The sequence below is a fragment of the Lampris incognitus genome, chromosome 10 (assembly GCF_029633865.1).
Source record: "Lampris incognitus isolate fLamInc1 chromosome 10, fLamInc1.hap2, whole genome shotgun sequence".
Classification (NCBI taxonomy): domain Eukaryota; kingdom Metazoa; phylum Chordata; class Actinopteri; order Lampriformes; family Lampridae; genus Lampris; species Lampris incognitus.
Genome location: NC_079220.1, coordinates 55,761,384 through 55,776,299, shown reverse-complemented (window position 1 = coordinate 55,776,299; position 14,916 = coordinate 55,761,384). Strand labels below are relative to the sequence as shown.

General features: G+C 43.3%; 1 protein-coding gene across 2 annotated transcripts in view; it reads left to right on the top strand.

The window, feature by feature from the left end:
- The first annotated feature begins 843 nt into the window (after positions 1 to 843).
- The window catches only part of rfx1a (regulatory factor X, 1a (influences HLA class II expression)), a 30,680-nt gene continuing 16,607 nt past the window's right edge, over positions 844 to 14,916 (top strand). The window contains exons 1-9 of one of the 2 annotated variants that reach the window (XM_056287410.1): positions 844 to 1,096; positions 2,912 to 3,290; positions 6,908 to 7,017; positions 7,165 to 7,260; positions 7,412 to 7,717; positions 7,909 to 8,003; positions 8,132 to 8,555; positions 11,367 to 11,542; positions 11,656 to 11,775. In XM_056287410.1, the coding sequence (XP_056143385.1) occupies positions 2,930 to 3,290; positions 6,908 to 7,017; positions 7,165 to 7,260; positions 7,412 to 7,717; positions 7,909 to 8,003; positions 8,132 to 8,555; positions 11,367 to 11,542; positions 11,656 to 11,775 (1,688 nt within the window). In that variant the 5' untranslated portion in view covers positions 844 to 1,096; positions 2,912 to 2,929. Of the gene's footprint in view, positions 1,097 to 2,911; positions 3,291 to 6,907; positions 7,018 to 7,164; positions 7,261 to 7,411; positions 7,718 to 7,908; positions 8,004 to 8,131; positions 8,556 to 11,360; positions 11,543 to 11,655; positions 11,776 to 14,916 lie in introns of both variants that reach the window. The other variant, XM_056287411.1, reaches the window with a different exon arrangement.

The following is a 14,916-nucleotide window of genomic DNA, read 5'->3' as shown; positions in this document are numbered from 1 at the left end:
CAATCCAACAAAGACCTCAACTGGCATAAATGGCGGAGGATGTCTCCAGGTCACAACGGCAGTGAAGGTGAATGAAGGCTGTAACTGAGGGTGGTCCCCAATCGTCTCCGTTCTCCATGCCATTCGACTCAGACCGACCCCTTCTAAGGGCCGTGTGGAGACTGCAGGCGCGTTGTTGTGTTGTTCTTCTATTTAAGTACGAAACCGGAGTCAAATTCCATGTATGCGCAAACCTGCATGGCCAATAAGCATGATTGTGATTCTGATCTGCCGCTCCACGTAAAAAAGCTGTCATGCACAGGCGTCCTCCCATGATGTGACTCCAGGATTAGCCTCTACACCCACCTGAGGACCCAGAGGGACCCAGAGGGAGGATGGTTATACTTGACCCCGAGTGACCGCCGATGATGATGATGATGGTGGTGGTGGTGGTGGTGTGTGTGTGTGTGTGTGTGTGTGTGTGTGTTTACATTCACATGTTTATATTTGTCATGCATTGCCAAGAGAGCAACGTAAGATTCAGTGAAATTATGAAAGTAAATAATGTAGCCCACTGCTGAAATTATCTTAGTATTAATGTATGTTGATTTTAACGTATGTTGGCTTGAGTCGTGCGGGCAATTTTAAAAGCATTACATATGGGGGCTGCATTATTGTACTGTCTGCTCTATCAATAAAACATCATATTGTGTCATCATGCAAAGACCAAATCACTGAGTGCAAAAATTTGACAAGCACCTGAATAAGCCAATTAGTTTGCTTGACATGCATCCGCCTGAGGAGCAGCTCTTCATACCTATGACAGACAGGGGCTTTCCTCAAATGGATGCGGAAGGTTTGGAATGCTGCGTGGGGACCATTTTGACGGTCCTATCGCTTTAAGACCAGTTTCGAGTACGCGTCCAATCAGAACGAAGACGAGGGAGGGAAGAGAGCGGGTGGGTAGCAACAGTTGCCCTGGTGAGGACGAAGCGCCATATCCACGGTAGCCCTGGCGACAAGAACCCAGCAACGAGAATCAACAACAACAACTGAATTCTCCACCAAAAAAAAAGAGATAAAAATTAACCGGTGGGAAATTCATACTGAATCAGAGGTAAAACTCTAAATATATAACACGCCCATGCTGTCCGCTGCTAAAGGTACAAATGAAAAACACGCTTTTTTTTGCTTGTTGTTTCAGTAGCCGTAACAGAAGCTGTGTCTCAGCGTGAGCTAACGTTAGCCCGCTTGCTAGCTAGCTCATTGATAATTAGCGAGGCGGTTTTTTTTCTCCTCCCTGAAGTCGTCAGTTAGTGTTCGCTGTTCGTTTGGGTAAGGACGGCGCTTGCCGCGGCGACGCAGCCACATATGTATGCCCGATCAGGCCGTTGTTATGATGATGATGTCAAACGCAAAGGGTACAAAATGGCGGTTGACCAGTTAGCTTGATACCTATGCCTAGCCGCTGTGCTATCCCCCTTAGCGCCGGTGCCGTCCTAGGAGAGCCGATCTTGCCCGCGTTGGTAAATATCGGGCTGACTTGACGTTTCTGGACACCCAACTCGCACGTTTAGCTGCTATTTTAACATGGCGGAGGGTTTATCGACCGCACTGTGTGCTGTCAATAGACGGCTGGCATGCTCCCAAGCAACCACAGCCCGTAACCATTAGCTAACTTCGGTAACGTTAACACACACACACACACACACACACACACACACACACACACACACACACACACACACACACACACACACACACACACACACACGGAAGTCCAAACGTGTTCACGGACAACTTCAGAGTGGACCTCTTGCTCATTACGTGGCTCTCTGGGTTGCGTTTGCTTTGTTGCAACGTACAGGCATCGGTGGTAAAGCAGCCCGACTAGACGATGCGAAAATAACTTCCCTTTAAACCAGACAAAGTTAAAACCACAACGGCAAAATGTTAGTTGGAACGACATATGGAAGAGGCGTGGCAGGGAAGGGCGTTTTTTTTTATTTTGCAGGTGCTTTCCTCCCAACTCAAAAATATGCAAGAAATCAGTTGAAATATTGATACTAACGAGGGTTATTTACACCACTTTAACGTCATGCATTATAAATATTTATGCATATGTATTATTAAAGAATATGCTATCACAGAGGGAAACATGATCATCTATACCGACATGAATGTGTGTATTGTCTACGTGCGAGGGGAAGGGTAGGAGGAAAAAGGGAGAAGCAGTTTGGGTTGGACCAAGATTAAGGGGAATGTTTATTGAAGTTGTCATTCCTATGTTATTAACGGTATTTTTAGAAAAGATTTAACCCAATTTATGTTCCGATAATGGTGTACATTTCACCCTCTTTATGTTGTATGTTACAATCAGGTGGGTGTGACAGCGTAATTCAGACTGTATGAAATTACATTATAGTACAAGTTTCAAGGGATTTTCCCGGTTTCTACAACAAATGTGGTAGATAAAGCCCATAGGCTGTATCTGTAGCGTTGGAGGTGACTGTATGATCACATTACAGGTAATAGAAAACGCTACCCTTTTCCTGTCAGTCCTCCTCCCCCACATCTCTCCACTAATAACTGCAACACTAAGAGCTTAGCCAAAGAAGCATTCGCAGTTTCAGTCGTTTTACTCATGAACCTTGACCTGGAATGCATATGATGATTTAAAGTAATCCCATATATCTTAAGGATAGGAACCACTGATCTTTCCAACTAGGTAAAAAAACAAAAAAAACAGATCTACAAAAGGCCTGAATGTAGCTTTGTAGTTTTAGTTTGCAGTAAGGTAGCTGATAGACACACATTTCAATTGCTTTCATTTCGCCCTACTCAAGTTTCAAATGCATGTAAGAACAAAGGTATTTCACTTTTTTTTTTAAACCATTGATGTATTTATTCCCATGCTTTTGCCTGTTGTTAGTGATTCCCAGCTCAAGTAATGGCCACCTCAGGCTACGTGGGAGAGATACAGCCAACCACCCAACCCCAGGGGGCCATTGTAACTGTCACTGCCGGGCAACCTGCAGCCAGCTCCACCTCTAACACCACTCCTCAGTTTCTGACTGAGATTCAGACCACTGTGGCCACTCCCACTGCTGCCACACCTACTGGCCAAAGTACTCCCGCTGAGCAAGGCACTTCCATTGCAAGCCAGAAGTCTGCAACTGGTGGCCAAGCCCAGCCCACTGCACAGGCCCAGACCGCTCAGACACAGTATGTGGCTGCAGAGATCCAGGGCTCTCCCACACAGTCTGGGAATGCTCAAAGCACACCTCAGTATATCGTAGTCACTGTCACAGGTAAGGCTGTGCATCATATGCCTTTATGAGCCATTGGCATTAAGCTGGAGCTGGGACACAACCAGCCCCGCAGCACGTGAACCCTACCCTTGCTTAAACTTTCAGTCTTTTTGTTCAGCAGTAAGAATAGCAATTCCTGAATTATTTGTAACCACAATTTATTGGTCCTTATGAACCTTGGATATGAATATGTACCCAGTATTTTAGGAAAGACTGACTTATTTTAGACAATCAACACCAAATTTCCTAGCAGGTGAGATCAGCGATCACTGGAACGTTTACATTGTATTATTTTACTTATGTTCCCTTTTTCCTTCCTAAACTGTAAGTTACACATGCATGTTATGGGGTTTTGAAATCTCTAGGGTCTGTTTACTTAATTATAAACTGTCTGCTTGATTCTAACCATTTTGAAGATGCAACTGTGACAAATTGTAAATTATGAGGCATGTGATTTTGTCAAAGGAATGAAAGAGTTTCTGGGCATTTTAAAAGTAATGAAATTAGAGCAATTTTGGTTGACTGTGCCAACTGATTTCTGTTTGTGCTCTTCAGTGCACAACTGAAGTATCATCATTCCAAATTTCACTCCAAAAGAATTATTGCCCACATTCCATGATACTGTATCTTAAAGCATAATTAAGCCCTAAATGACATTTATTGGACTATAGCCATATCTTCATACTTGCTACCTGATAAAACCTATCAATACTGGACATAATTTTAACAGTGGCCAGGATAACTTTACTAAACCACATTAAGTGAAAAAGCAAACATACTTGTGTTTTCCTGTTGATTGAAATTTTTGAATCGGTGATGTGGTACTGGGGATGCCAAGGTAATCTGATATCAGTGGGACAGTGATATCAATTTGAAACTGTGTATTACATCACCAGTAATTCCTTTACAGGTGTCTTGGAACATTTGGCCCATATTCATAAAACTTACCAGCAGAGTTGACAATGTAGTAGTGGGTAGTAGCGAGGAGGCAGGCATTTTCAATATTCATAAAAAGGTGGCACAGTGGGGCAGTGGTTAGCATGGTCACCCCACAGCAAGAAGGTCCTGGGTTCGAGCCCTGGGGTAGTCCAACGTTGGGAGTCCTCCCAGGTTGTTCTCTGTGGCGTTTGCATGTCTGCGTGGGTTTCCTCCGGTTGCTCCGGTTTCCTCCCACAGTCCAAAGACATGTAGGTCAGGTGAATGGGCTGTACTAAATTGTCCTTAGGTATGAATGTGTGTGTGTGTGTCGGCCCTGTGATGGACTGGCGGCCTGTCCAGGGTGTCTCCCCGCCTGCCGCCCAATGACTGCTGGGATAGGCTCCAGCATCCTGTGATCCTGAGTAAGGATAAGCGGTTTGGATAATGAATGAATAAAAAGGGGCTTATTGTCTCACTTTACCACATGTGCTATTTTGATGCGACTGCCTCCTTTTTATGATTACCATGTCCTGTAACCGATTCATAAAAGCACTACACTGGGCTAGAATTTTATCCTGCTCTTGCAGGCAAGATGGTATAGTTACTAACTTATTATCTACATTAAGAAAGTTTCATTATTGAACAAAATATCTCTAAAAGTACTATTTTGTCCATTTGTGTCAGCACTATCCTTGGTAACGTGTCTTAGTAACAAAATTAAGAGGCAACATTTGGCACTATATTTTTGATTGCCTATTATGGACCATATATACGGCTGAGTCTCCATCTAATTGATTTGGATTTATGGAAAACATTGTACTTATAGCATGTGCATGTAGAAGAAGGTGGTAGTAGAGGAGAAATACCCAGAAGTTAGATTAGAAAGACATTTTGACCCAAGAGACGACAACCTCCTCTCAATACACAGACTTCTGCTGCTGAAAATGCTGGTTTTCTTTGCCTTTCTGATCAATCAAATCAGCGATCCCTTGTGATTTCACATGGCCGTGGATGATTGGGTGTGTTAACTATGCAACACTTAATTTACATCTCGATTTTAATTGGCTTTCACCGCTGCCACAATGACAGTAACGCCACTGTAGAATGTCTCTGTGGTGTAGCCAATGCCATGCTAGTTTTATGAATAAGCGCATTAGAATGGCATAGATGGGCCTTAATGGCTTCAAAAATCTATACAGAACCATGTGAGGAGTAAGTACTCACTGTCTCCTGTCATGAAAACGACTGTAAACCTGTCACAGAAAAACAGAATTAAATTCTATAAAACAGAATTTTGAAACTTAAATATGTTTTGGTTTAACAACTATTAGAAAAAAAAAAGTATAACTTCTCTAAATCTGTTCTTGAATGGCAATATTAGGTGTCTATTTACTCTTCAGTCATGGAATTCTGTACAATTACAGTTTGTGGCATAGGTTAGCTATGATTATTGGAACAGACAAGCATAGTTTCAAGCATTCTAAAAACACTTGTATAGCCAGAAAATGCAGCAAAGTTGGCTATTTCCTCCTAATAACCACATGATAAGGAACTGTAACTGTTGCTTGGTCAGTTTCGAACTGTACGTGAAAAAGAAACTGACCAGTTAGCCAATGTGTGGCATGTACTGAAAAGAGATAATGTGTTGTGTATGACTTGAGGCAGGGTCACACCGCTTACCTGAGCAGCACGTGCGTGCCACTGAACCTCTCGCTTTTCATTTTGGCGCCCATGTTCGCAGGTTAGAGCAGCCACACAGCCCGCATGAGGAGCATGGCTCAAGCCCAGATGCAGTGATGCATCATTGACATTTTTGGTGTCAAGCCTATTTTCTCTGCATGAGGTGTGCGGTTCTCTGCAAAAATAGACAGTAAAAATTATCTGTTGATGGTCACATTGACATCATACTAGCAACATTTCAATACAGACACCTTTCACTATAATTTCAATCATGTCTATAGCTGTAGAATATGTCAAAGACATGAAAAAAAAATTTTTTTTTAACCATTTTAACAAAGGCATGTAAGGAGAGCGGCACGGTGGTGCAGGGGTTAGCACGGGCACCTCACAGCAAGAAGGTCCTGGGTTTGAGCTCCGGGGTAGTCCAACCTCGGGGGTTGTCCCGGGTTGTCCTCTGTGTGGAGTTTGCATGTTCTCCTCGTGTCTGCGTGGGTTTCCTCCGGGGGCTCCGGTTTCCTCCCACAGTCCAAAGACATATAGGTCAGGTGAATCAGCCGTATTAAATTGTCCCTAAGTCTGAATGTGTGTGGGTGTTTGTGTGTGTGTATGTCGGCCCTGTGTGATGGCCTGGCGGCCTGTCCAGGGTGTCTCCCCTCCTGCCGCCCAATGTCTGCTGGGATAGGCTCCAGCATCCCCATGACTATGAGAGCAGGATAAGCGGTTTGGATAATGGATAGATGTAAGGAGAGAGCAGAGGCTGCATGTGTCTAAACTAAATATAAATGAAATTTGTAATGAAATGAAACATTTGATTATTGATGGCCAGTATCAAAGGCAAACTATTTAGAAAGCTAGGGCTGTCAGTAGCCGTGCCGCAACAGCAATGCTGTCTGTGTGGACACCATAAGCGTGCGAGCCGCAGCGGTTCAAGGTAGTCGTAACACTCAGGTAAAGGTAAGTGGTGTTATTGCATTACCTTATTACATTACCGCTATTTTCTGTCCATCTTTGTCCTCCAGAAGGCTCCCTCCATTCAAGTGACAGTGTGTCAGACTCAAGCCCACCTCCGGCTGTGGTGCAGACAGGAGTTCCCACACAGGTGGTTCAGCAGGTGCAGACGGCTCAGCAGGTAACACACACACACAAACACACACAGATGTTTAACGTACCTTATAGTATATTTTGTTCCGACTGAGATGGCGCACAAGTAGGACACTAATGTAGCAGAAGTTACTCTTTAACATATCCTGTCTTTTGTGTATTATTATGTCATCAGAGGTCCGTAGTGCAGGCCACGTCTCAAATTACCAAGACCGAGCCAGGTACCCAGCTCAGTGTCACCAGCCTACAGCCAGTCCATATCAGCCAGGAGGTAATACACACACACACACACACACACAGTATCACAAAGGGGGCACTTTTTGCCCCCAGGACCTTCGAAATATGATAACTAACTTAACATTTCACCTTAATATCAGTTATGTCAACACATATGAACAAATCTCACCACTGCTCGCCCCCAGTGTCCTCATAGCAGCGAACAGGGAGCATGGGTGCCAGTATCAGGCAGACACAGGGAGCTAGAGGAATGGCAGCAGCAACAAGACAGTAGACATTCAGAGTACCTGGCCGGGGTGCCAGCAGACCACATCATGGACGACAACATCTACATGCTCCTCTCCTTCCTCATGGCCTGCCCTTTGAACACCCTCTCCCCATCCATGGACTGGGAGGACTTAATGACAGTAGCGATAGAAGAATATTCTGCAGTCACCATGTCAGGCTACAACAGTCAGGCACCGCTGCTGGATGCAGATATGGTATTTCAAGTAGGTCAGAGGCGGTGCTGGTGTAGAGTAACAGGGAGAGAAAATCTTTTTTGGTTGGTACAAAATGCACTCAAGAATAGTAAATGTTATTTCAAGAATATGCTCCTGAAATGAGTTTAGGTTTAACATGTGATAAAATTGACCAGTGTAGTGGAGAGGGAGTCATCCAATTGTGTGTGTGTGTCCATTAGGTGCAACAACTGACACAGGTGCCCGTGCAACATGTTTACACCAACCAGGTGCAGTATGTGGAGGGGGGAGATCCCAACTATACGACCAGCACCATGTAAGAGCAACGATGTGTCTGTCACTTTCTCTCAGGCACACATGTAGACCAACAGAAGTTGCCCCTCCCCCACTAACGACAACTCTTTTCTCTGTCCCTTCCTGCCACTTTTCATGGCTCCCGTCCAGTCGTTCTGGCAGTTTCTCCTACACAGAGAGTCCCCTGTATACCCAGACTACTGCTGCCCAGTACTATGAAGCACCACCAGCATCAGGCTCACAGTCTTCAACCCCTGGCACACCTCTCACCGTTGCCGTAACTGCAGGCACCACCGGGGGGGTATCTATGTTTGTCGCCCAGCCTACCAGCACAACAGGGGAGGGGGCCACTGTGGTGACCACAGGAGGCACAGCCAATGGGGCAGGGGATGGGGCGGAGACCAACGGTGCTGCAGCAGGCAGCTATGTGATTCAAGGGGGTTACATGCTGGGCACCAGCAGCGGAGGGGCGGGCAGTAACAGTCAGAGCTATTCTCACACCACCCGCGCCTCCCCGGTCACTGTGAGTATTACAGAGGGCGAGGAGAGTAGCGTGCCGTCGGCAGACAAGAAGGTATGCAGAGGTGCCAAGCGCGGGATTCTCTTCATTTTTGTTCTCATCCACACTACCCTTTGGTGGCGCACGCCAATGATGATGTCAGTGTTGAATTTTGTGGAGTAGAAAGCACAGTTAAAAGTTTGGCCAATCTGACTCCTATTAAAACCAGCACAAGTTAGCTAAAGTTTTCTTTTCCACCTATCCTAACTCATAAACTGTGCAATGTTGGAAAAAAATGAAACTGATTTAACTGTGATTTCCTCCTCATAGACAACTGAGTCATGACCTCATCATGTTTCATATCATTACAATGCATGTGATAAGGGGCATCTTTGATTTTGTCTGTAATAATCCAACACTGTATTTTCCATCCGGAATTCATCATATTGACCCATTAGATAATGTTAACAAACTTTTGTTGGGCAAGCATCCCATAACTCTTCAAGGTCATTAATTCATTGCATACCAAAGCTGTATGCCACGGCACGCAAACAATTAAATTTGTGTTTTCATTTCTGAATGAGTGACATACTTTTATGTGAATGTGTTCACATTTATACAGTGAATATAAAAAAAACCCCACACAGCCCTGTTAAAATGGCAGGTTTTTGTGATGGAAGAAAATTAAACCAAGACAAAGCATGTCGGAACTTTTTCCACCCTTAATGTGAAATTGCAACCTATGAAAATAAATTGAAAAACAAACTGAAACCTTTTAGGGAAAAAAGTAAATGAAAGTAAATAACCTGATTGCATAAGTGCACACCCCCTAAACTAAACCTTTGTTGAAGCACCTTTAGATTTTATTACAGCACTCGGGCTTTTTGGGTAAGAGTCCATCAGCTTGGCACATCTCCGACTTGGCAATATTTTCCTACTCTTCTTTGTAAAAACATTCTAGATCCATCACATTCCAAGGGCGTCTCCTGTGCACGGTCCTTTTCATGCCACCCCACAGATTCAAGTTTGATTCAGGTCTGGGCCATTCCAAAACCTTGACCTTCTTTTGGTGAAGCCTTTCCTTTTTTGATTTGGATGTATGCTTTGGGTCATTCATACTGAAAGATGAAATCCCTCTTCATCTTCAGCTTTCTAGCTGGCGCCTGAAGGTTACCTTTTTTTGGGATTTTTCCCCCTTTTTCTCCCCAGTTGTACCTGGCCAATTACCCCGCTTTCTAAGCCATCCTGGTCGCTGCTGCACCCCCTCTGCTGATCCGGGGAGGGCTGTAAGACTACCACATGCTTCCTCCCATACATGTGGAGTCGCCAGCCACTTCTTTTCACCTGACAGTGAGGAGTTTCACCAGGGGGACATAACACATGGGAGGATCACGCTATTCCCCCCAGCCCCCAACCCCAAACAGGTGCCCTGACCTACCAGAGGAGGCGCTTAGAGCAGCGACCAGGACACATACTCACATCCGGCTTCCCACCCACAGACACGGCCAATTGTGTCTGTAGGGACGCCTGACCAAGCCGGAGGTAACACAGGGATTTGAACCAGCAATCCCTGTGTTGGTAGGCAACAGAATAGACCGCTATGCTACCCGGACGCCCCGCCTGAAGGTTTTGTGCCAAAATCAACTGGTATTTGGAGCTGTTCATGATTCCCTCCACCTTGACTAAAGCCCCAGTTCCAGCTGAAAAAAAGCAGCCCCAAAACATGATGCTGCCACCACCATGCCTCACTGTGGGTATGGTGTTCTTCTGGTGATGTGCTGTGTTGTTTTTAAGCCAAACATAGCTTATGGAATTATGGCTAAAAATTTCAACCTCGGTCTCATCAGACCACAGCAAATTTTTCCACATGGTTTTGGGAGACTTTATGTGTCTTTTTGCAAAATTTAACAGGGCTTTGATATTTTTTTCATGTGAAAAGGCTTCCATCTTGCCACCCTACCCCATAGCCCAGACATATGAAGAATATGGAAGATTGTTGTCACATGTAGGGAGCAACCAGTACTTGCCAGAAATACCTGCAGCTCCTTTAATGTTGCTGTAGGCCTCTTGGCAGCCTCCCTGACCAGTTTTCTCCTTGTCTTCTCATCAATTTTGGAGGGACGTCCTGTTCTTGGTGAAGCCACTGTTGTGCCATATTTTCTCCACTTGTTGATGATTATCTTCACTGTGTTCCATGATCTCTCCAAAGCCTGGACAATTCTTTTGTACTGCTGTCCTGACTGATGTCTTTCAACAATGAGACCCCGTTCATGCTTTGTAAGCTCTTTGTGGACCATGGCTTTTGAAGTTGGATGCAACCATGAAGATATCGGGAAAATCCTACAGGAACAGCCGAACTTTATTTGGGGTTAATCACAGTCACTTTAACTGATGGCGGGTGTATACTAACTAACATTTAACATGATGTGATTGGTTAATTCTGAACACAGCCACATCCCCAATTCTAAAAGGCCGTGCACACTTATGCAACCAGGATATTGTATGTTTTGTATTTTTATTTTTTCCCCCCTAAAATGTTTGATTGTTTTTCACTTTATTTTTATAAGTTGCAATTTCACATTAAGGGTGGAAAAAGTTCTGACATGATTTATCATGGTTTCGTTTTATTACATCACAAAAACCTGCCATTTTAAGGGGTGTGTAGACTTTTTATATCCTCTGTAGTTTTGTCATTTGTAATGTGAGTCAATGTTTGTATTGTAATTTCAACTAAATATGTGTGTGCGCATATTTAATTCAGTTGATGAATTCATATATCTGCATGCTTGTATATTGTCAGATGTGTTGCATATGGTTAGTCTGAACTACAGGCTTTGCTAACTGCTCCAGCCTCTTTCCTCCTTCCTGCCTATTTGTCAGGTACAGTGGTTGCTGGACAACTATGAGACCGCTGAAGGAGTGAGTCTTCCACGCTCCACGCTCTACTGCCACTACCTACTGCACTGCCAGGAACAGAAGCTGGAGCCGGTAAACGCAGCCTCCTTTGGGAAACTCATCAGATCTGTCTTTATGGGGCTACGCACACGACGCCTTGGCACAAGGTAAGTTGTGTCATAGGACACACACAAACACAGGGGAGCATGCGTATGCATATTATTGTTTTTCATCACTGTTGTGAGTATGTGGCTGTATGAACCCCTCCGTTCCCCCACAGAGGTAACTCCAAGTACCACTACTATGGCTTGAGGATCAAAGCCAGCTCTTCTCTCATCCGTCTGATGGAGGACCAGCAGCACTTGGCAATGAGGCAGCAGCCTTTCTCGCAGAAACAGAGGTGTCGTCACTACACACACACACACACACAGATATACCTATTGCCTACAAATGGTGTTGTGCTTTTCCCACTACTTTTCAGTTTTCCCATTGGTTTCCATAGTCTGTCATTCTTACTCTCGCGCTATCACAGCTTCTCCATTTTTTTTTCTTTTGGAATTGTAAGACTGTCCTTACATAACCGTGGATTAAACTATAATTATATATATACTGTATAACTACAGCTGACATGTCAAAAGTCAAAGCTGTTTGATGCATAGACCCCTTGTATTAATGACACAATGAACAATAAAATTGATACTAATGGATGCTAACAACACAGAACTTCCTTAAATGATGCATTGCTCAGAGTACTTCAAAAAAGTGGATGAGACTATTTGTAGATACAAGATTTTTAGAAGTATCTCTTGATAATGTCAAAATGAAATGGAAGTATTTATATGACTAAAAAAACCTAATTCCCTAATGAATAAGTATTAACCCCCCTTGTATTAACAAGTAAAATTGGGCCAGGTGTATTCAATTGTCTTGAGAGATCACACCGAACACGCGACCAAGGTTTACCTATGTTGATTCAAATCCTTGTGTGTTCTTTTGCATGACTGCACAGTAAATGTCACCAAGGTCTCACAATTGGACCAATAGACCAGATCACCCGTGGTGCCAAAAGGACTAAAAAACTACTTGTGGAACTTTGAGATGAAGATGTTAGGAGAAAATTGGCAGGAGAATTTTATAAAAAAAGATTGGCAAAGCTTTTAACTCTCCTAGAAGCACCGTTAAGTCTATTGTAACATGGAAAGGTGTGGCACAACCCAGACACTGCCAAGATCAGGCAAAATAAAATAACTGAGCAGCCAGACCAAAATTGCAATTGTCAAAGAATTGATCAAGAGACCAGCTGCAAAGCTCAGAGAGTTTTGCAAAGCTCATTGCTTGAAATGGGAGAAACTTTCCAGAAATAAATGATCTCCACAGGTTTTCACATCACAGGTTTTTCCTCAGGTCATGCTTGGAGTTTGCCTGAGTCAAATCCTGTATCTATGGATCGCCTCATCCACTTTTTTGAAGTACACTGAGCAATGCCTCATGTAATGAAGTGTGTTGCTAGCATATATTCTCAATTTTATTGTTCATTGTGCCTGGAGTTTGCTTTAAGTCATGTGACAAAATCTGAGGTCATCTGGAATAAGATATTGTAGTCTGATGAGATTTTTTTTTTTTTACCTGAAAGAAAAAGATCCAGTTTGGCACAAACCTAACACAGTCCATCACCCAGGTAACACTGTTCCTTATTGTCAAGCGTGGTGATGGCAACATCATATTATGGGGTTGCTTTTCAGCATGAAGGACTGGAAAGTTCATTCCCATCAAGGGCAAGATATGTATATGTCACCATATACAGGCAAATCCTTGAGGATGAATCATTTCAGTAAAAAGAGATCTGTGATTAGGGTGAAGACCCATGTTCCAACAGGAAAATGACCCAAAATACACAGGAAAAACTACCGAAGAGTTTTTTAAAAATGGTTAATATTGTGGATTGCCATGGCCAGATTTAAATCCCACAGATAATCTTTGGTATGACCTGAAAATTGCTCTGCACCTAATTTGGAAGAGTTGGACTAAATTGTATGGAGGATTGAGCAAACATTTAAAGACTCGCTGTGCAAAGCTTATATGTGCATACCCAGGAAGACTGTCATAATTGCTGTCAAAAGCGTATCTAAAAGGTCTTAACTCTGGGTGTTGCTTACTATTGTTCATGAGAAATTTGTCATAGTCAAAGAACACATTCTCTGGTAAAAAAAAGACAAATCTGTTTGATAAATGTGTAAATTGATTAAGTGAAAGTGGGAAAATATTTTAATGCATTAAAATTTGAAGGTACAACAGCAGCATGATGTGAAAAAGCTCAAGTGGAAACTGTATCCCCTCACAACTTTGCATTCTCTTCAAAATCACCACTACCGGCCTTGTTCTTCTGCTTTTGGCTGCTGTGACCTAGTAAAGTGCAACACTTCCTGTGCACTGACTCATTTTTTACCAAGAATGTCACACCCAATAGAACCATTGAAATAAGTTAATATATTTTGGCCTCGTATACAGTCGACATTAAAATATGCCCTACTTCCACCTGACATCAAGAGCAAATGGCTGGAAATGTCAGTAATATTTGAATTTAGAAATATATTTATGGAATTATTTTTTCAGAGACAAATTGATAGGTATTTGTATGTATGAAAAGAATTTGTGGTTTACTGTCTTTAAGACGTGATGTACGTTTGTAAATCATGTTCTCTGTATTCATTATTCATCCATTATTGCTTCTCTGCATTAGTTCTGAGTGACTAGTGTTTTCTTATGCCAAATGTACATCACACGACTTTTAAAATCTTTTAAAAATCCTGTAAAAGGAGAGGAGCTCACATCTAACAACTGTCTGAAGACTGTCTTTTAGAAATCGTTGTTGATAGAGCAGACACTAGGTGATTTAGGAAGGACAGAGAATCATAGTGAAAATGGGAGGAGAAATTGGGAGGGGTAATTCTGAAGGAAAAGTATGTCAAGAGTGCGCTGGAGGTGAAGAGAGTGTCAGACAGAGTGATGAGTATGAAGCTGGAAATCAAATCGGATGGCTGGGCAAGCACTGCAGAAATAGTGAGGGAGGCAGCTAGGAAGGTACTTGGTGTGTCATCAGGACAGAGGAAGGAAGACAAGGAGACTTGGGGTGGAATGAAGAAGTACAGCAAAGTATACAGAGGAAGAGGTTGGCAAAGGAGAAGTAGGATAGTCAGAGAGATGAAGGAAGTAGACAGGAGTACAAGGAGATGCAGCGTAAAGTGAAGAGAGAGGTGGCAAAGGCAAAGGAAAAGGTGTATGGTGAGTTGTATGAGAGGTTAGACACTAAGGAAGGAGAAAAGAACTTGTACCGACTGGCTAGACAGGGGGACCGAGCTGGGAAGGATGTGCAGCAGGTAAGGAATATCAAGGATAGAGATGGAAATGTGCTGACAAGCGAGGAGAGTGTGCTGAGAAGGTGGAAGGAATACTTTGAGGGGCTGATGAATGAAGAAAATGAGAGAGAGAGAGAAGGTTGGATGATGTGAGGATAATGAATCAGGAAGTGCAGTGGATTAGC